We start from the raw sequence: 20,811 nt of genomic DNA, 5'->3' as shown, positions 1-20,811 counted from the left end.
ACAGCAGGCGGCAAAACGTCTTTCACTCGTGTCAATTTCCTGCCATCTCGCATTTCCTCACAAAACACATGAGCTCAGAGAAGCTGCCTGTTGTTCCCCTTTACATACCAGTGATGATCCGAGCTACAGATGAAGCAGCGATGTTTGAATGACGACAGCAAAGGAACATGATGAGTGATGAGTCAGCCCGTGGTGCTTCAGTGTGAAGGGACAGTAACAGTAACCAACGTAGTGATAACAACAGCAACAGAAGAGCTTTGTTCTAAAGTGCATTATATACAGAAACAAAACGACACGACGAGAAAACAAAACTGACAACTGAAAAAAAACTGTGTGAATTCAAAGAATTTGTTTGGAGAAATATCAATATAAATATCAAAATGCAAATTACAGACATATTGTCCAAATTTGGTCTTAGACAATTCAGCAGCAACAACACAAATCCATTTGCTCTGTTTCTTGTTTTAGTTTTTCCTTCTCTGAATCTTATCTGATGGGCTCAGGACAGAGGACGCTGCGTCGTACAGACTGTAAAGCCCCGTCAGGTAAATCTGAGATGTTCCTACATAAATAAAAACAACTGGACCAGAGGAACTGGTCGAACACTGACTGTGAAACATCAGAAACTGCAGATTCTTTGTTTAATCAATTAATCAAACGTGGAAAAGATGTAAATAATAATAATAATGTCATTTTGGAAAAACGCTCTCTGTATAATCCACTTAGAACAGCAACACGAGCAGATTCTGGTTAATGGGAGTTTTCTCAGTGGAAATGATGAAAGGAAGCACTCGGCTTCGTTTGTCAGCTGTTGGTACTGAGAGCCGTCCAACCCAGAGACAGAGCACCGAGTCTGCAGCTCATCAGACACTATTTCTGAAGTGTGAAAGTGATTATACAACACGCTCAGTATCCAAGTGCTTTAAAACAACATTGTTGCTAAGCAACTGATTAGAAAAGCGATGCCTCTTTTGAAAAACACTGAATGATTTTGTGTTTTCTGAAACTTCGAGCACATGAACAGCGACAGAGCAGAAAAACCAAGGTGAACAACTTTTATGGCTCTGCTTTTTTTTTTTTTTCCAAAAATGTTTTTAATCATTTACACAAACCTAAAACCTTTTTAAGGTAAATGTCTAATCAATGTGTTGGGTTCCTCTCTCTGACTCTGGGTCGGCTGTAAGATGCTGATGTGAAGCAGAAAGAATGAGAACGTGATGTTCTCCACAGAACATCTGATAAAAACACGGACAAAGTCGAATGAAGTCTGAAACAAAGAGGGAGAATATTTCCACAGGCTGCTGTCAGGTAAAAATAAAACCAAACTCCAGTCTAACTGATAAACTCAGGTTTAGATGAGCTGATTTTCTTTTGTTTACAAATATGTAAATACACGTCGTTAATTAAGTTGTGAGATGATCCGTCATCTTAAGTAAAACAATTCAATCTTCTACCAGGTTGAACATTTGTACATGAACTAATCTGCTCACAGTTCAACTGATTCAGTTCTCTGGTTTCTTACCTTCAACCAGACTGAAAACAACAACAACAACAAACAAAACTGAATAAGTAGAAAAAAAAAATTGTTTTCTTCTTCCTGACAAAAAACTCGGTGGTTGTACTGGTTCTACTGGTGCTCTGTGTGGTTTCCAGCACACGACCAGATCATTGATCCGGAGTCATTGATACTTCAGCAGCTTTTTACTGATGTAAGTGCTTTATATTTACAGGTAGATAGTTTAGTCCACTGGTTCTCAACCTAGGGGCTGGGCCCCTTCAAAGGGTCACCACATTAACCAGCAAGGTTTTACCTGACAGCAGCAATGCTCAAGGTAAATAGGAAGATAGAGAGAGAGACAGACAGGAAGATAAGAGCGTCAGAAGCGTTGTCAGTATTCTGGTGATTGCAGAGGCAGAGAGACAGGCAGGTTGGCAGTCAGACAGGCACAACAGATGACAACAGACAGGTAAACCGGCCGACAGGGCAGGAACAGGCAGACAGAGAGACACACATACTGACAAAGACAAACAAAAGAGAGAGAGAGACAAGACAGACAGAGAGACAGATTAAGAGACTGACAATTGGACGGACGGACAGACTGACAGACAAACACACAGACAGTAAACAACACTGCTCTGTGAGGCTCAGCTTAAAGAAGAAAACACATGAAGTTTGTCCTTAATCATTAGTTTTCTGAGGACGACTCCTGTGGCTCGGCTGTGTTTCGTGTTTGAACGCTGTGACCTGCAGAGGTCAGACCAGGTCACGGTCTCAGGTTATCAACACAGCAAAGTCCATATCTGAGTTACTTAGATCACAGAACACATTCTCCTTTCATTACATTAGTAAAAACATATATTCAGTTTGGTTCTATGACGGAAAACATCTCACACCTCAGCTCACTGATCTAACGTGCAGTGTGTATTGTTTTATACGTGTGTGTGTGTGTGTGTGTGTGTGTGTGTGTGTGTGCACACATGGCTGCTCTAACTGGTCTAATTTCTCACAGAAACAGACAGAACAGACAGGAACACTGACCCGACACAGACTGCCCCCTGTCCCGAGCTTCAGAGTGTACCTGAGGGGCGATCCTTTGGGCGTGGCCACTCCGTAGCCTTTAGAGTCCAGGTTGCCTCCGACTTTCATGGTGTCGCAGGGCTTCCTCTGCTCGATGTACTCGTTCATGGAGGACTCCAGCAGGTAGGCGTACTTCCCCTTCGACTTCCTGACTCGGATCACACCTTCGTTGGTGTTCTTGACGAACACTGAAGGGTCCGCGCTCCGCATATACGACCACATCTTCTCAAAAACTGCAATCTTTGACCTCTGAAGACGGAGCAGAGAGTACAGACAGAAAAAGATGAGCAGGGTTCCACATGCTGTGTGTCACTGAGCTGACTGTGTGATGGAGATGCACAGCAGGTGGAGCTGCCATTCATTTCCACTGAGGGGTGAATAAAGTATTTATCCATCCATCTTAAACCACAGCAGAAGAAGAAGAGGGGATTCAAAGCTCAAACAGTGGAGAACATGATGGAAATGAGGCATTTCTGTGAGTTTGGTGCGTTGATGTGAGGAAGGTTCTGATGTTTCCTCTCTTCACGCTTCATGTATGTCAGCGTTCAATCACTCAGTCTGTTTCACTGTGGGATTTTTTTTTTTTTAATCCACAAAACAAATGTTACACCTCAGACAAGAAAAGTTTTTGTCACATTCAGACTTCTGAGATCCCTCGTGTTTCAGGGAAAAGAATTTAACGTCTTCAAATAAAAGGAACACTTGACATCAGCCGACCTGTGAACAAAGACTGGAAGCAGAAAGCCTCGCTCGGTCAAAACTGACAAAGACATCTTTTCCAAAAAATTATAATCAGAATTAAAAATACACACTGTACTTCTTATTATCAGTACCTTTCAAATGAGGTTCTCACGAGGTTAATAAAGCATGTGCAGAGTGTTCTTCAGTAATATTCTCCCAGTGCTTTTCAGCAGCAGCACGAGATTTAAATTAGACTCTTATCTTAAGAAATTCAAAGAACACACAGAGCAGAGCACATTTTTTGTGTCTCTCCTTGAATAAGAACTGAAGGTTGGACTAACACAGACATGATGAACAGTAAGACGAGCACTGTGTCCTCACCCTGAAGAACTCCTTGGTGGAGCCTCCGTCCAGCGTGCCATAGGCGATCTCGGTCTGCTTGGCCAGGTCCTCTGCACTCTCTATGGGGGAGACCATCCTTTCGACGGTGAGGAAGGCTGCCAGGTTGGCTGTGTAGGAGGAGATGATGATGAGGGTGAAAAACCACCAGACTCCTCCAACGATTCGACCTGAGAGGGACCTGGTGACAACAAGGAGGAGGAGAAGGGGAAGAAGACAGATACCAAAAAAACTTTATTTACACAATTTCCTATTACAGCACTTTAGAAACTACACAAACTGTTCAGGAGTTTTAAAAAAAAGTTATTTAAGAAAAAACAAGTTGCATCTTTTAGAATAATACTAAGCTGATCACTTTGCCCTGCTGGCCTCTCCTACGAACAGCAGGATGCATGACATCATCAACATGAGACCAAAGCTGATCTGCTCGCTGCTCCATCACACATGTTACTGCTGGTCTTATGTCCTTCAGCAGGTGAGACAACAGAGACTCCACAGTGTGAATAAAGTGGAGAGACATGGAGGAGAGACAGTCTGCCTGCAGGGAGGCGTCCACACTTCACACACGCATCAAATACATCGACATATTCACACAACTCACATCACACACACACACACACACACAGATCCTCCTCAGCCCTCCAGTCCTAACCAGCTCGACTAAAGGTGACCCTGTGTGATGGTCCACAGAACGAACACACACACACACACACACACACACACACGTGTGTGATGGGATGTTATTACATGTTCAGAGAGACTTCAGGGAGCTGCTTATTTTCACAAATAAAACATTTTTGATGTTTGTGTTTTACTTTTGTTATCTGAGATGTGAACATCCTGATGTCAGAGCTCATCTGGTCACATGACATCCAGAAAATCAGTAACACACACACACACACACACACACACACACACACACACACACACACACACACACACACACACACACACACAGTACAGAACACAGGAGGAGACGCACAGCTTTGCTTTACTGAGGTTATGAGGAAAACAATTACTGAAAAATTCATAAATGCGCACACAGATACATAAATTAGCACACATGTACACACATGTACACTGACACAGTAACAAGTTCACACCACACCACACACACACACACACACACACACACACACACACACACACACACACACACACACACACACACACACACACTCACACACACACAGTGCAGCAGATCGAGAATAGAAAGCGCCTCAGGCTCTAACACAGCAGTAACATAACTAACCCGGCAGAACGTCACACAGAATTGTGTGTGTTTCATGATAACATGTATGTGTGTGTGTGTGTGTGTGTGATGATACTGTATGTCTGCAATAATAAATGCAGTGTATCACAGTATATGTGGTACGTGTGTGTGTGTGTGTGTGTGTGTGTGTGTATAAAGGATGAACCCTTTCTTTTTCAGCCTGGTAAATGTCCCATTAATGTCTCTGTGTGTGGCACTAACTTCACTCTGTGGTTCAGGGAAACAAAGACTCATGAAAACTGTGCAAATAAACATGATTATAACATGAATCATTTCAAACACTTGTCTCTGAGTCTGTTGTTAATCCACAGGGATCTGTATCCAGGGCCGACAGACCTAACCACCCCACATATTCATCCACACACACACACTGGTTTGTTTAGATGTGTCAGGCTCCATTTGCTTTTCCTTCATATCAGGCACCTGGAAATAAGCACACACTGGAAAATGGAAGTTTTTACAGTTGCACAAATTGAAATTGAGAATTTCACAGAAACCAGTCAGAGGAGTTCAGGAGGATTCAGTCAGTCAAACTGTCTCTGGCTGCATCAGCGTTTTGACACAGGTATTGTGTTAGTCCTACCTGGGAGAGATGTCACAGCCCTGCTGCATGAAGGCCCCGAGTGAGAACCAGAGAGAATTAAAGATCCCAAAGTCGTTGGTGTGTTCTGGAGTCTCCTTTTCTTTCTGCTGGTTCTGGTTCTGAGCCTGGGAGTAACCTGAGGGAGGAAAACAAACACCTTAGCTACTGTTTCAGGTGGACCGAGCAGCACCATGACACTGGACACACGATGACGATGGCGAGTCACCTGGAGAGTGAGCGAGCTCAGAGGACGAAGTCGGCAGAGCTCGTCGAGAGGCAGAGGACGGCTGGGTTTCATCTTCATCATCAGAGTCGTCTCCCTGCCATTCATACGGACTGAAGCGACTCACCTGAGACACAGACACACGATCAGCACACACCTGATTCTGAGCTGTGCCGACACAACACACACACCGGCCCCTCCCCTCCTCACCAGGAAGAGCACCACGCTGACTCCGATGTAGGCGAAGACGATGCACATCCATATCTCGTAGGCCAGCGGGTCGAGGAAGGAGAAGACGCCCGGTTTGGACTTGGTGGGTTTCTTGATCATGATGGAGATCCCCAGGGACATGAACGGTTTGGTGAAGTCGATCACCTGCTCTCTCACCAGCGTGATGGTGAGCGGGGCGACAGCCACGTCGGCCTTCTGCAGGAGGACAGAGAGACGAGCAGGGGTCACAGCCTGGTGTTTGACCGCTGAAACACAGCGGACGAGTTCACTGGCAGGAACCACACACACCTGCACCTGCACACCTGTTTGTGTGACTCAGGTTCAGAGGCATGAAAACCTACACACTGCCAGTGTTGGTTGTTTCAGCTCATTTGTGGTCAGTGGTCCGACACTCACCCCATACACCAGCTCTCCCACCATGCCGTTCCACATCTTTGACTCTGGATCTCTGGCGCCGTACTTCCCGTCACCGACCAGCTCCAGGCGGTAGGCGAAGCCGACGTGTTTGGCGATCTCCGCGGCCAGTTCAGCGCAGTAACCTTCGTACCTGTCATTTCCTACAAACTGCTCGTGGTTCTTCTTCAGCATCATGTAGGGAGCTTCCTGCAAGAAAAACACAATTCAGCTGCTCTTATCATCCGGAGTGACGCTGGTAAAACATGCTGGAATTGTCTGTTCGCTTCTTCGGGCCTGAGCATCAGTTTCACACTTTTCAGCGGAACTTTTCCGTCACGCAAACACCTGTGCTGATTTTTCAGGTGTCGGTATAAACTGTTGTGTTTCCGCTGGATGAGCGACGCTGTTTTTCTTGGAGATTAAATCCTGTAACTCCGCTTCTGCTCCAGCTGAAGCCGTTTCACTAATGAAGCAGCAGGTGGAGCAGGTTACACTGATTGCGTTAGCCTGATGAGCTCGGCAGGTAGGGAGACGGCAGGTATGTGTAGGATAGAGGACGCAGCAGATCATATTTAACGCTCCCGCTGTGGCTCCAGGTGTGAAACGGGAGGGTTTCTAAAGAGCGAGTGAATGAATCTTTGTTTTTTTGTTATAAACTTGCAGACTAACCTAACTCTGACCCGGTTACTGCTAATGAAGGACGATCATTCGTTGCCATTTTACATTAACATGCTCTGAGTGGACAGACAGGGGGGTGGACAGACAGGAGGGTGGACAGACAGGGGGGTGGACAGACAGGAGGGTGGACAGCAGTCTTACCAGTATGGTGGTGACGATGTAGGTTCTGTTCTGCAGACCGTAGAACTCCTCCACCACCGGCCTGTAGACGGCTGTGTTCACGTAGCCCCTCTTCTCGTTCCAGTAGCCGATCTGAACACACAGCAGCAGCACAGTGTCACACGGAGTCAGCTGTTACCTTCCACTTCTCTCCTGGCCTGGCTTTAAGTGTGTGCTTTGTCCTATTGTGTCTCCATCTCTGCCGTTTTTCTCCAAACTTTTTTTTCAAACACGTTTGTGTCAGAGATACTTTCCTCGTCTGTCTGTGCAGAAACACAGCAATGCATCAGTGTTTCAACGGGACGTCGTTTAATCCACGTTTATTAGTTAAAAATAAACTGGTGCAGCAGTAGATAGAGAGAACAACAGGCTGACTCTGTGCTGCTGTTTGTGAACACAGCCTCTCACACGCTGCCGTTGTTTTTAACCTGTTATTGGAATAAAAGCTTTTATTCATCCCAGCAACGTGCAGCCAAATATCCAGATTCACTAAGCTCCAACAGACAGATCTGTTATCGAACCTTTAATCTCATTATTTTTTTATTTTCAAAGGCAGGTGCAGAAACAGTCAGGTGAACCGTGTCTTTGTGGTTCAGCAGAGTCGAGACTCTTCTCCAGAGAAACGCCTCTAAGAACTGAGAGAACAGCTGATCATAGGCCTGAACTCAGTCTGTGACTTTTGGTTAATTATAACTTCAGAGATGAAAAATAAACTTTGTGAGATTCAAGGAGAATTTGACGGGATTCAGATTTGATACTGGACTCGGACTCAGTAAAATGCTATCAAACACCAACCCATCTGAAGCCTCGACCTGTGTGTGACACCTCAGAAACTACAAAGCAGGCACAGCTCTGGACCTTACTACAGTGAGAAGTCGTACTGTGATGGACTTTAACAGAAAGCTGAGAGTCTGCAGGTTTTTATACCAAACAAGTGCTGCAGCAGCTGATTTTACTGATTATCACACCTTTAATCAGAGAAGAGGGAGCTAATTAATGAAATGAGCTGATGTAGAGAAAACCTGCCGACTCTCTGCTGAGCAACACTCCATCAAACTTCTGTGAGAGTACAAAGAGCAGCAGCACCTTCCTGGGCCCGGTGTGACTGAGCTCCATCACTGTCAGGGTGTAGTTGGTGCGATGTCCTCGCTCGTCAAACTGAATGTGACCCGTCAGCCCCTCCAGGCGTACCTGAAAACACACACACACACACACACATACACAAACACACAAACCATTCTGATTCTGCATGTTAGTTCAGTATTATTTATCTGCAGTAAATTACACCCTGCACTCGTCTGCCTGGTTTTATAATAAAATACTGAGAAACAATTTTCTGATGTCAAAATGTTTTTCTCTAAAACATCTACAGACTCGCTCGCTAATTTTTTTTTTTATTTGCCGTGTGCAGGATGCAAGCTACAGCAGGTAATACTGTGTTTTCCAGTTTAAGCTCATGGTGGCGCTGTTGTGTCACTATGAATTAATGTGGACAAAATGATGTAAAAGTTTATTTTAGCTTAGCTTTAGCTTGGTGAGAGCAGAGCAGCATGTTTTGGTGACACAGGTTCTGCAAAGGAAGATGCACCTGAGATCAGATCGTTTAACCGGGGAATGAGAATGAAGAAGCTAGCTGAGACGATATGAGCTCTGAATGGGACAACGGTCAAGATGCGTCCAAGTAGCCATGACAGGAGACATTAGGACTGATGAGGGGACCTCGACGCTGCTGCTATAAACTTTTCAGACCAAATTTCCAACTTGAGAAGCCAGAAAATCTTACGCCCGGGGGAAAAGAAAGCTGAGCCACGGCTTCCAAAAGCTGATGGACTGAACCACATCAGCTGAAACTCCCACAGCGCTGGAGACGCTACGTCTGCGCATCCTCACCTGCATCGCATTAACCACGAGCAGGTGCCTGTGACCAATGATGACCGATTTGAGTTTGTCAGTCTGTGAGAAGTTACAGTGGCTTATGTGTCAGATAAAACAGAGTAATGTAGGTCTGCACTGAGGAACACTGAACTTCTGTCTAACGTCCTATAAATGCTTTTGTGTCTAACTACCAACCTGATGTTAACACACAGATTCCTCTGCCTTATATAAGTGTTCACAGACTCGAGGTATGCAGGAGTGACACACATGCATTTGAAGGTTAATGTCCTGCTGCGGTTTTCTGTTCATGTGTGTGTATTTTATACCTGTTGCAGGGCCCTCTGGATGTCAATGCCCTGTCCCCAGGGAGCGGGGGGGTTGGCCAGACACTCCCCTGCGTTGCCGCGGCGAGAGATGTCGATCCGCTGCCGCCGCAGGTTCTGGAAGGCCGTTGCCATGACGCTGACGCCGTCGTAGGTCAAAGCTCCTGTGTACTGAGCAGTCAGAGAAGTGTTGTGTTGGATGAAAGGTTTCCATGAAATCAAACCCTGCTTCTGAGCAGGAGTTGTTGTAACTGTGGTGAGTAAAACATCACAAACTTTAAATCCAAATTTTTTTGATTTTGATTTCAGATTTTTTTCTTAAAGGAGAAACAGGACACATGGTTCACACGGCACGTTCGTTCAGTGCAGCAAAAAATAAACATGACATTTAGTTTCAGTTGGATGTGAGGCCTCCAGAGGATTAATAATTTAAGTCAATACAATGGCCACACAAATACAGCAGGACAGGCCTGTGTGTGTGTGTGTGTGTGTGTGTGTGTGTGTGTGTGTGTGTGTGTGTGTGTGTGTGTGTGTGTGTGCGTCTGTACCCTGAGCCTCCTGCGAGACAGTTTGAGGTCTTTGCTGTCGAAGTCCAGCCAGTCCTGGTTGACCTTCTCCACAGCCGGATCAGACCGGTTCACCAGCTGGAAGCCCGTCACGTTCGGCCCCAGCTTCTGAAACTCTGTGACGTTCAGGTCCATGAAGCCCTGAGACACACACACACACACACACACACACACACTTTGATCGACTGAACTCCTCCTCAACACATTTCTGTGGCTGCTTCCAGTAAACAGACAGACTCACCAGATTGGCCAGGATGTAATGGTAGTTCTTCAAGTTTCTCCTCTGAGCAGCAATCTGAGCGAGAGAGCGTCAGAATAAACGATATGCTAATTACATTTTTCTGATGTTTCTAATGATGATAAAAAGCATCCATTACAGATTCATCACACTCATCTGTGTGTGTGTGTGTGTGTGTGTGTGTGTGTGTGTGTGTGTGTGTGTGTGTGTGTCCTCTCAAACAGCTGCTAATTGGAAGACTCGGTTCCTCTTTGAGGAATTAATTGCTCATCTTCACCGTCAGAAAGAGATGGAAAGAAAGAGAGAGGAAGAGATGGAAAGAAAGAGAGAGGGTCTGCTCAGATTTATAAGAGTGAACTGACACAGGACAGGCACAGAGGAGGAGAAGGAGGAGGAGGCAAAGAGGGGAGGAAGAACAGGAAGGAAGATGGAGAGAAAAGGAGAAAATGGAGGACGAAAGTAGGAGAGAGGTTAATAACAGGAGGAAGAGAAGGAGGTGGAGAGAGAAACAGCTGCAGAGAGGAAAGGAGGAAGAGGAGGAGGAGGAGGAGGCAGGTGTTGGCTCCTGTCTCCCTCTCAGGTCCAGCTTTTAATGAGCATCAGTCGAAGGCCAGTTAGCACAGAGCTGAACGCTGCTCACTGCAGGAGGAGGGAGGGAGGGAGGAGAAAGCTGAACAGTAACCCTCCTCCTTCATCGCTCCCTCCCCTTCACCTCCTCCTCTCCTTACCTCCTATCCTCTGTACCACTTCCTTCTCTCCTTCTTGTTGCTGGATGGATGAACAAACCACTGGTGATGGTTGTCTGGCAGCTCAGAGGTGCTGAGCTCTGTTTTCGTGGGAATCTCACTGAAGTTGGTCTGTATCGTGTTCTACTTTGTTCTTGTTCATTTTGATGCCACCAAAGTTGAAAAAGCACAAAATATTTCACCACTTTTTAAAAAGAAAAAGTTTTTTTTTTTTTTTTAAACACCAGTGGAACCACACGAATAATGAGCCTGTCAGCTCGACTCTCCATCGTCACGCAGCAGATCCAAAGCTCCACCTGATACCTCGCTCACATTCTGCTCAACTGAGTGAACCACATGAAGTCAAACCAGAGTCGGGCTGAACTCCACCTGATGATTTCAGCCAAGCCACAGGAAACTCAACTAAACAGAAAATAAATTTAGCTTCATTTCACAGAACCAAAACACCACCTGATACCTGTGCCCCTGCCAGCCAGCTCAGCAGGAAGACGACTTTCCCAGGTGATGGCTGGTTTCTGGCCAGAGTTCACTCCGAGCAGCTCGTTCCAGAATATTCTGAAATATCATTTTCACTGCAAAAATACCGCGCTTCACTTCGTCTTTGTACACACTCGCTCTCTGTTGTCTCTCCTGCCAGTTAATTATCAGCGACGAGAAATCAAAGTGTTCCATTAAAATGAAAAACTGTGAAAACAGCTGCAACTCAAGAGCAAAACATTCAGCGACATTTCCTGCAGCAGGAAAGACTGAGAGCAGAGAGGATAACCGACAAATACACACACACACACACACACACACACACACACACACACACACACACACACACACACACACACAAAATAACTCAGAGGCTGTTGGTTTCCCAACAAGACCTGGTCCAGGATTCAACATATCACTGACCTCTCCACACACACCGACCGAACATGGCAGTTTACAGGATCAGTGGCTGTTTTACCAGGTTGAGGATGGAGTTGAGTCGGTCCAGCTCGCAGTCGATGATGATCTGATAGTCCTTCTTGTAGTCCAGGTCCGCCAGCAGCTTGATGAAAGTCGATTCTGTCAGAGTGTCCAAGTTAACAGAGGTGACCTGCCAGTTCCGCTCCGCCGCCGTGTCCAAGATCCTCTGCAGCACCGACAGACCTGAGAGAGTAAAGTCACACATGGATCAGTGTTTCCATGTCAACTACCTTAATGTCAATACGTTTAATAGGACGTGACAGGATGAACTCCGGTTTTCATCAGGTTTTTTTATCAATAAATTCGTCTCCCCTTCGTCTTTTGGCTTTGCTCATCGTCTCTGCTTGACCCCTCTTTCCTCGACCACCTCAGGCAGCACCATCAGACCAGGAACTGACAGAAGAAACCGTCAGATACAGCAGCTGAGACGTGTCGATCAAAATGTGATAAACTCTGTGGAATGAACGTGAGTCGAGGAGCCGCTGGTGAACTTCACATGGGAAAGCAACATGGACTGCACCGCCCCGAGAACAAAAAAGCACGATCGCGTAACAGGTGAGGTGAGGAGAGCGCTCTGCAGCTCAGGTAAACAGCAGCAGACGTGACGTGGTCATTTCTACTTCTGCTCAGTAAACAGCATGTAAATCAGATTTCAGGTTCGCACAGTTCTTCGAGTAACTTTCCCTGAAATTTACTGACTGCCTCGTTGCTCGTGGCTGACACGTAACTTCCACTGAGATATTTTTCATGTGAAATACTGAGCAGTGGATTTGCAGAGGCAGTGGCTTCTCAAACTGAATGTCAAGCCGTTTTTTTCAGACGACTCAGACTCTTGTGATGTTTGCTGTCTGCCTCAGGCTGGACTCGGCCTCGGTGAAACTTCAAACAGCTGCTTCACAGACTTCTGATGGTTTTATTTTTGTTTAAGTGGCTCGATCTGAATAAGAAATAAATAAATATTGATGATGGTGATGATGAATTATTAGAGACTGAGATTTATCTGAGAAAACTGTACTCTTATCTTTTACAGTGTCTCCGGGGCTGTAATCCATTATTCAAGCAGAGAAACCTGATCTCACACAGTCGGGCGGTCAGCAGAAACACGATACTAACCTGGAAGACCTGACGCAGGTGAAAACAAGCCATGCAAGCAGCTCTGTTAGGCTGCACTCAGACACAGTGGTGCTTTAAGACAAACGGTCACATCCTAACATGCTCCCAATGCCCGGGCTCATACCTGGCTGGTAGAGACCAAACACAGAGCTAAAACAGAGGGAACATCTGCCACAGACGGCACTGGACGTAAATCACGAGGGGTGAAAACGTCCAATATGAAAAGCACTTCACAAGGTTCTGGGCTGGTTTTTCAGCTTGTCATTATCTTCCTCTGCCTCTGACCCTCAGACGCCAATCAATCATCAATAAAAGCATCTTCAAATGTTCCCACGTGTGTTTCTGCGACCGATCAGGCAGTTCTCGCTTTTAAAACCCTACGTGTCAACACACAGAGAAATCACATCAGCATTTTACAGCACACACACACACTCACACACACACTCACACACACACTCACACACACACTCACACACACACACACACAGATGCACACCATGTTGAAAAGACAAGTCAGCAAAATTCACCTAGACTTCAAAGACTAGTGAGGAACATGCAGAAACGAGACTTCAAAGATACTGTCTCTCACACACACACACACACACACACAGGGTTATTAAAGAAATTACACTATGATACACACTAACTGTGAGTGTAGCTGCAGTCTGTGTGTGGGATAAGTGCGACAGGAAAGCGTCAGCGTCCGACAGGAGTCCTGGTGGTGGACTTGGACTGCGGGTTCACGTCCACACAAACGCTGTGGTTGTGTTCAAACTGTTATATGGGTTCACTGTTCACTGAGCCTCTGACGGGGAAGCGTCGGCCGTACTTCCTGCCACGGGTCAGGGTTAGGGTTAGTGTGGGACAGAGTTTATACATTATACATTCTGTGTCAGTGCTGGAGACCAATCAGAGACACAGTAAGGACGATACGAGACGTCTGCAACATTACAAGGTTGTCTGAGCGTGTGGAGTTAGTGTGAATCAGCTTTTCAGTCAGCTGTTTATCTGACAGACAGACACGATGAACACAGCATGAGCTTCTGCAGATCTACAAGAAACAAGGAAAACTGAAACTCAGCTGTTCAGCCAGCACTGACAAGAAGTGCTGAAAGTTAAAAAACAGGCAAGTTGCATCTGCTGAAGGATGGAAGATCATGTGATGTGCTCAAAAGCTCCAACTGTTGTGACACGGACCTTGAGGTAAGACATGTTTTGTCAAACATGAGAGCAGCAGATTATCATAGGTCAATTAAAACTGGAAGATATGGAAGACTTTAAATGCTTCAATGAAAAAAAAATCCCAGCAGCAGGTTCAGGAGGAAAGCAGAGAGCAGAGCATGTTAATGCCTGCGGTGCGGGAATCACATGCTAACACACAAAGCGACAGTGTGGAGGTGTCCACATACTTTTGTCCATCAGATACTCTTACTGCCTGGTGTAGAACAGAAGACACCGAGGATCTGCTGCTCATGACTGCAGCCATGTAACTGAGGTTAGGCGATCACCTCATTAGCATCCATACAGTGACAGTGTTGACAGCTGCTCTCCACTCACACACACTCACTCCCAGCTAAAGAAAGTCAAGTGTGTTAATGATAATGTATAACATTCAATTAGAGATACAGCAGAGCTACACGCCCCCGCTGACAGAGAGAGAGAGAGAGAGAGAGAGAGAGAGAGAGAGAGAGAGAGAGCGGCCGTCACCAACACCGAGAAAAACAATAAGCAGAGATGAAAGATAAAAATAGAGGAGGTGTACGAGAGAGAGAGGTTTTATAAATATAGACACTAATCTGCTCTCTGTTCTGCATCTAATTTCCATAAACATCCTGCATGCATGTCATTTACTATTAATGACTGGGAGAGGAGAGGAAACAAGGAGAGGACAGGACAGAAGAGGACATGAGAAAAGGAGACAAAAGGAAAGCAATAGGTGACAAAAACCAAAGAAGAGAGAAAGAAGAGAGGATGAACAAGGAAATAAGGAAGGAGAGGAGAGAAAAGAGGATTGAAGAATAGGAAGAGGGGATGAAGACAAGAGGAGGAGGAAGAGGTGATGACAGAGGGGAAGGAAATGAAAGGAAGGAGGGCAGCAAGCAAAGAAAGGGAGGAGAGGCTAGAAACAAAAGGAAAGGAGGAGGAGAGGTGTACCAGTGTGTTTACTCCCAGTTCACTCCCAGATTTTTTTTTTCCCAGCAGAGCTCTTACTGGAAATTACAGCATCAGCCTCCGTCTGTCCTCCGACGCTCATTAAAACACCTCCATCTGTCTGATACTGGACCAAGGAGGGAAAACACAGGTCCAACACAGGGTCAACAGAGGGACAACAGAGGACCAACAGAGGGCCAACAGAGGGCCAACAGAGGACCAACAGAGGACCAACAGAGGGCCAACACAGGTCCAACACAGGGACAACAGAGGGACAACACAGGGCCAACAGAGGGCCAACAGAGGGACAATAGAGGGACAATAGAGGGACAACAGAGGGACAACAGAGTCAACACACAAGCAACTTACAGACAACACACAGTCAACTCAGGCAAAGTTCGTGTCCTCAGCCACCTGATCTCACATTAGCTGCTAAACGCCGTTGTCGATGTGACGCTAGCTTTCAGCTCAACGCTCCGCTGGCTGAGTCCACAGTGTCACAGAGCCGTGGCTCAGCCATTCACTCTCTCAGCACTGAAAGTGTGTTTTTCCAGAAGCTAATTAGCTGCATCTCCACTGAACCAAACAGACCCATCTCATCAATGTGGTTGATTGTGTTGCGTTGCTTTCACTCCTCTTCAGGGATTTGATGCTTTCTCAGCTTCAGAGACACTTTGCTTTGAGGGAAGTTGAGTCGAGTTATTACAAGTCATAAAAACATCAAACAAAACATAAAATACAAACATAAAAACATCTCGTGTTGAGAAAAAAACTGTGACCACTCTCGCTCTGTTTGTTCAACTCTAAATAAAGGAGGAAAAAAGACTCTCTCTCTCTCTCTCTACCGTCTCACTCTTAACAGAGCTTGTAATGTGTGTGCTGGTGCATGAATGTGCGAATAACTGTGTGTGTGTGTGTGTGTGAACGTGAACGTGCATGTCGCATGTCTAACGGTGTGTTAGCGGGGCATTAGCCTAGCGATGCGGCAGCAGTTGTGTCAACCACACACACAAAATCAGTTACATGTTCAATTACACACGGTCTCTGTTCATGCGAGTCGATGCTCCCTGGTTTATTTTCTTAGCAGCTGCTGTCTGTCTGTCTCTCTGTCCTCTGTCCAATGTTTAGTCTTTTTTTTTTAATTAATGAAAAGGTTGACTGAGCACCGTGCTGTCCAGTTCAGCCACACCGTCAACCGCTGAGGATTAAATGCCTTGCTCAATGGCACGTTAATGGGAGACAAGAGGACGAGGAAAATAAACGGCTGCAGCAGAAAACATGTAAAAGCTTTTTCAGTCCTCTGGACAATTACATGGACAGAGGAGGAGGATGAGGAGGAGAGAGAGGATAACAAAGAAAATAATGAGTGCGAAAAGGAAGTGGATGAGGAAGGAAGACAGACTGAATTTACTGTCACAGTTCCTGTTTAAGCTGCGTTCTTGGCCCGATCCGAGTTGGAGGAGCTGCTAGTTCCCTAAGTATTTTTACCCACTCTGAAACTGGAGGACAGCTCTGATACTACACTGTGGTTACTGTGGTGTTCAGAGAGAAAAAGATGAGAGCCAGACACCTGGCATCATCAGGGCTTTGGGTATGTTTGTCCAAGTTTAGGTTTTGTTTGTCATGTGGTGTCATGTCACCAGTCATGTGGTGTCCCACAAGGCTCTGTGTTAGGGCCTCTTGTATTTCTTCTATATATAAATGATATATCAGCAGCTGTGAAATACAAACCCTTGCTGCATTTAGAGGTACAAACCGTTTCTTCAGAGAAATGTCCCCTGTCATCGTTGACAGTGTCATTCTGATCACGTCTCTTCTGATGCAGTGGTTTGAAAACTACGTTTAAGAACAAACTGCAGGGGATGGAAAACAGCCCCATTCATTATTTATGAAATACATCCCGTTAAACTCATAATGGCAGCGATGAATTCAGAAGTGCAGCTCAGGGTAGAACAGCTGCATCACATGTACAGTGGTATTACTGTGTATGCCCCTCAGTATTCCTGTTCATAGATATGATTGTTTTACACTTTTTAAAAACCAGGCTGCAGGCAGGAAGTCAGGATTTTATACAGCAGGGTCACAAATTTATGATGGAATTCTCTATTACAGGTTTAGTTCAGCCAACAAACTGTCTTCTTCTGACATGCGTGTTGTATTATTTAATGTGTGGTGACGTATTTATGTCTTTCTCCGGATTAGTTTTATGTTGTATGTCTCGTGTTTTGTCTTGGGGCCACATTGGAAATTTGTGTTTTGACTTTAACATGTTATTCTCTGGATTTTTTAATGTCTGCTTTCCATAAAAAATAAATAATTTCATATCCACAGAACCACACACAACTATAAAGGCTAAGAACCAACTAGGAGGAGGAAGGAAAAGAAGGAGGACAAGAGGTTAGAGGAGGTGAACAGAGAGTAAGAGGAGAGAGAGGAGGTGATACTGTATATATCCACTGTATTTTACTGTAAGCACTGTATTTTTTCAGCAGTCAGTCACTATACAGAGGACAGCTTTTACTGCAAGGCTGTATCCATGGCAACGAGACAGAGCGATAATTATGGGATGAGTCAGGGTCGATAGCTTCTTTATCTGTATATATGTGAGTGTGTGTGTTGAATAAAGGGCAAAGCAGGATTGTAATGGTTGGGCTGTTGATCTTGTCCACATCTGTTTGGAGTGTCAACACACACACACACACACGCACACGCGCACACACACACACACACACACACACACACACACACACACACACACACACACACACACACACACACACACACACACACACACACACACACACACACACACACACACACACACACACACATTAAAAGGCCTTAAAGAGTCTGTTGCACTGAGCTGTAAACCAGCAACCAAGCAGAAAATAGGCACTCAACACTTACAGAGAGGAGAGGAGGAGGAGGAGGGGAGGACACAAGGAAAGGAGAGGAGACAGGAGACTCTGTTTCCCTCTGTAACTCCAACAAACTGGTTCCTCCTCTAACCAGTGAACCACTGGTTCTCCTCCTGTATAAACTGCAGTTCATAAACAAACAGCACCGGCTGATTCAAAGCTGTGTGTTTAACAGTGATTATTGACCGTCCTCTGTCTTCACTTGACGTCGATGGTGGACATAAACCAAAGCTGTGTGAGATGAAAGCCCCTCTGCCTCCGACAAACAGCTAACGTCTCCTCGGCAGATGCTGAGGAGCAATAACATTAGACAGACTGCACCGTCGAGGCAGACAGTTACGCACTATTACACCAGATAGACTTCCACCGATGGTTCCTGGGCAGATGTAAAAGGCAATAAGATTAGACAGAGTCTGCCACCGACTGTCAAATGAAGGCCGCGGGGAGACACTAGACCCGACAGAGAGAGGGGGAAATGACAGAGATAACTGCCCTTTTTGTTAATTCTCCAAGTTTGTTTGTTTGACTCGATGTGCTGGAGGTGAAGTTCGACTCACAGGAAGGTAAGACAGAGGCTGACAGGCAGCAGGAGATGAAGAACACCGTCGCTCTGCTCAGTGTCTTTGCTGCTTTTTCTGTCAGGAAGTGCAAAAGTTAAACTGCCTCAATCCGTTTTCATTCTGCTGCTGATTCTTTCCATCGTCTTTGTGATTCATCATGTAAAAGAGTTTAATGAACTCCAGAGTTTACTTGATTTAGTTTATAATAAAGCTGAAAGTTACTCAGAAGAAATGTGGATCTTATATATATTCAGTCTGAGACTGTCAGATGTGTCTGGACTTCATCGTCCGTCCATGGTGTCAGACTTCAGATCAAAAAGGTGGTGGGAATGTTTTATAATTAGATTTAGTGTTCGTGCCCTCTGCACTGATGCCATCAGTCATGTCATACTCTCAGAAAACACGAGCCTGTTGTTACACACACTGAATTAGAGCTGTGGAAACATTAAACTGAATTTATCTTCTCAGTCACACAGGAAATTACATCCTCAGTGTTCATGTTAACAAAAAGCATTTAATCCAGGTGAGAAACCATCTGGTGACGAAGATAAACACTTCCACTCATCGTCACTTTACACTTCTCTGTATGAATATCACATTACCTTCTGCTCTGCCATCGAGGAAATGCATATAGAGATATCAGATTTGTGAGAAACAGGATTACGTGCCACAGTGTAAACTGATTCCGAGCGTCCTCACCTGAGTCGGAGCTGTACATGTAGACGAACCTGGTCCAGTAGAAGTGCTCCAGCAGGGCCATGAGGGGCTCCTGCAGCTGGGGTCGCAGCTGTAGGACAAACTGGTTGTTGGTCTGAACAGGGAAGGACGGCGTCACGAAGCAGACATGCAGAGAGCCGCAGAAAGACATCAGCATGTTGACCGTCCGCCGGTCGTACAGGCCCATGATGGCGTACACGCCCTTAGAGAACTGGGAGCAGACTGGGACAGACAGAAGAACAGAGAGAGGAAAAAGAGAAGACGATTAGTGCGGAGGCCGCTGTTTCATCACGTCAGCCTGTTTACATGACGCTGTGGCCACAGACAAAACGTCTCATTATCCTGAGGGTGTGAATCGTTTTCAGGTGACCTCACAGCTCACGTGCTGTGGAACATTAGTCTCCATCGCCATGGAGTACGTGAATGTTTTCCAGTTTAGTGAAACAATTAATGAAACATGTTCAAAAAAATCTGCTCATTATTCATGTTCTGTTCTTTCATATCACAACAGCTACTGGATGGATTTTCATCAGATTTTGTAATAAATCAATTTGATATTAAATATAATTATTAGCTGAAAATAACACACATCATGCCTAAAATACAGGCAGTATCGGATACGAACCTGCTCAGACCTGCTTTAAATGTGGTCAGTTGCGGTGTTAGTGGCTCTCTGGGGCACCACAATAGCCAAACTGTAGCTGGACGGGTAAATGAAAGGACGGCTGGAGTGGATTAAAAATGAATTTTATTTGAGGTCGCGTGGGACGGGTCGTCTTACTGTCCACAGAGTCAAAAGTAAACATGGAGAAGCAGTGTTCAGTTTTCATACCTCTGGAACAACCTCCCAGAAAACTGCAGGTCTGCTCCAACTATGAGATAAATAAATCGAGGCCACTGCCTTTTATTAAGTTAAATTTATTCATATCTCTCACCACACTGTATTTTCATTCTCTTGCTCTATGCTTTATTCTATTTTAGCTTAATCTTTTTTTCTTTGGGATAGTAATAAAGCTGAAATCTTTTGGTATAAGGCTGATCTGTACAGTTCATGATAAAATAATTCCTGCTTGTGTTTTTGAGTGCTAGTGTTTTTGACCATGACATCCCTCCTTCTCTTTCTGTCAGTCTGCATCCCTCCATCCTCTGCCCTGTCCTCCACCTTCTGTCCTCTTTCTTTATGTCTTCCCCTTTCCAATAATGTCATTTGTCTTGTTGTCCTGTCTTGTTTTCAAGCTCCAATTCCCTTTTTTGCCCAGAAATCCAGGTCAAACAAATCAAAAGTAAAATGTAGTTCTTATAAAACACTCTGTTGTCTTCAGTCTCTCTGTCAACATGTCTGTGATTTCTGAATGTGCCAAACCGCATCATTTGTCATTTGTCAGATACGTTTGTTATATCTGCTTTTGTGTGTTTCTCTTTTTTCTTTTTTTTTTTAGAACAGCA

At 45.2% G+C, this 20,811-nt stretch overlaps 1 protein-coding gene across 3 annotated transcripts in view; it reads right to left on the bottom strand.

Annotated features, from left to right (window-relative positions):
• Positions 1 to 20,811, bottom strand: part of LOC121190449 (glutamate receptor 1-like) — a 44,572-nt gene that overhangs the window by 8,997 nt on the left and 14,764 nt on the right. For 2 of the 3 annotated variants that reach the window (XR_005894988.1, XM_041051184.1), the window contains exons 3-15: positions 19,348 to 19,587; positions 11,905 to 12,089; positions 10,207 to 10,260; positions 9,948 to 10,106; positions 9,403 to 9,570; positions 8,288 to 8,392; positions 7,184 to 7,294; positions 6,365 to 6,571; positions 5,948 to 6,163; positions 5,741 to 5,864; positions 5,515 to 5,650; positions 3,641 to 3,839; positions 2,580 to 2,827 (exon numbers count right to left, since the gene is read on the bottom strand). Coding sequence is in view for 2 of the 3 variants with exons in the window: in XM_041051184.1 (XP_040907118.1) it covers positions 2,580 to 2,827; positions 3,641 to 3,839; positions 5,515 to 5,650; positions 5,741 to 5,864; positions 5,948 to 6,163; positions 6,365 to 6,571; positions 7,184 to 7,294; positions 8,288 to 8,392; positions 9,403 to 9,570; positions 9,948 to 10,106; positions 10,207 to 10,260; positions 11,905 to 12,089; positions 19,348 to 19,587 (2,152 nt within the window). In the remaining variant the exon portion in view is untranslated. Of the gene's footprint in view, positions 1 to 1,930; positions 1,968 to 2,578; positions 2,828 to 3,640; positions 3,840 to 5,514; positions 5,651 to 5,740; positions 5,865 to 5,947; positions 6,164 to 6,364; positions 6,572 to 7,183; positions 7,295 to 8,287; positions 8,393 to 9,402; positions 9,571 to 9,947; positions 10,107 to 10,206; positions 10,261 to 11,904; positions 12,090 to 19,347; positions 19,588 to 20,811 lie in introns of all 3 variants that reach the window. The other variant, XM_041051185.1, reaches the window with a different exon arrangement.

Source organism: Toxotes jaculatrix, chromosome 12 (assembly GCF_017976425.1).
Source record: "Toxotes jaculatrix isolate fToxJac2 chromosome 12, fToxJac2.pri, whole genome shotgun sequence".
Classification (NCBI taxonomy): domain Eukaryota; kingdom Metazoa; phylum Chordata; class Actinopteri; family Toxotidae; genus Toxotes; species Toxotes jaculatrix.
This window is presented reverse-complemented; position numbering and strand designations above follow the sequence as displayed.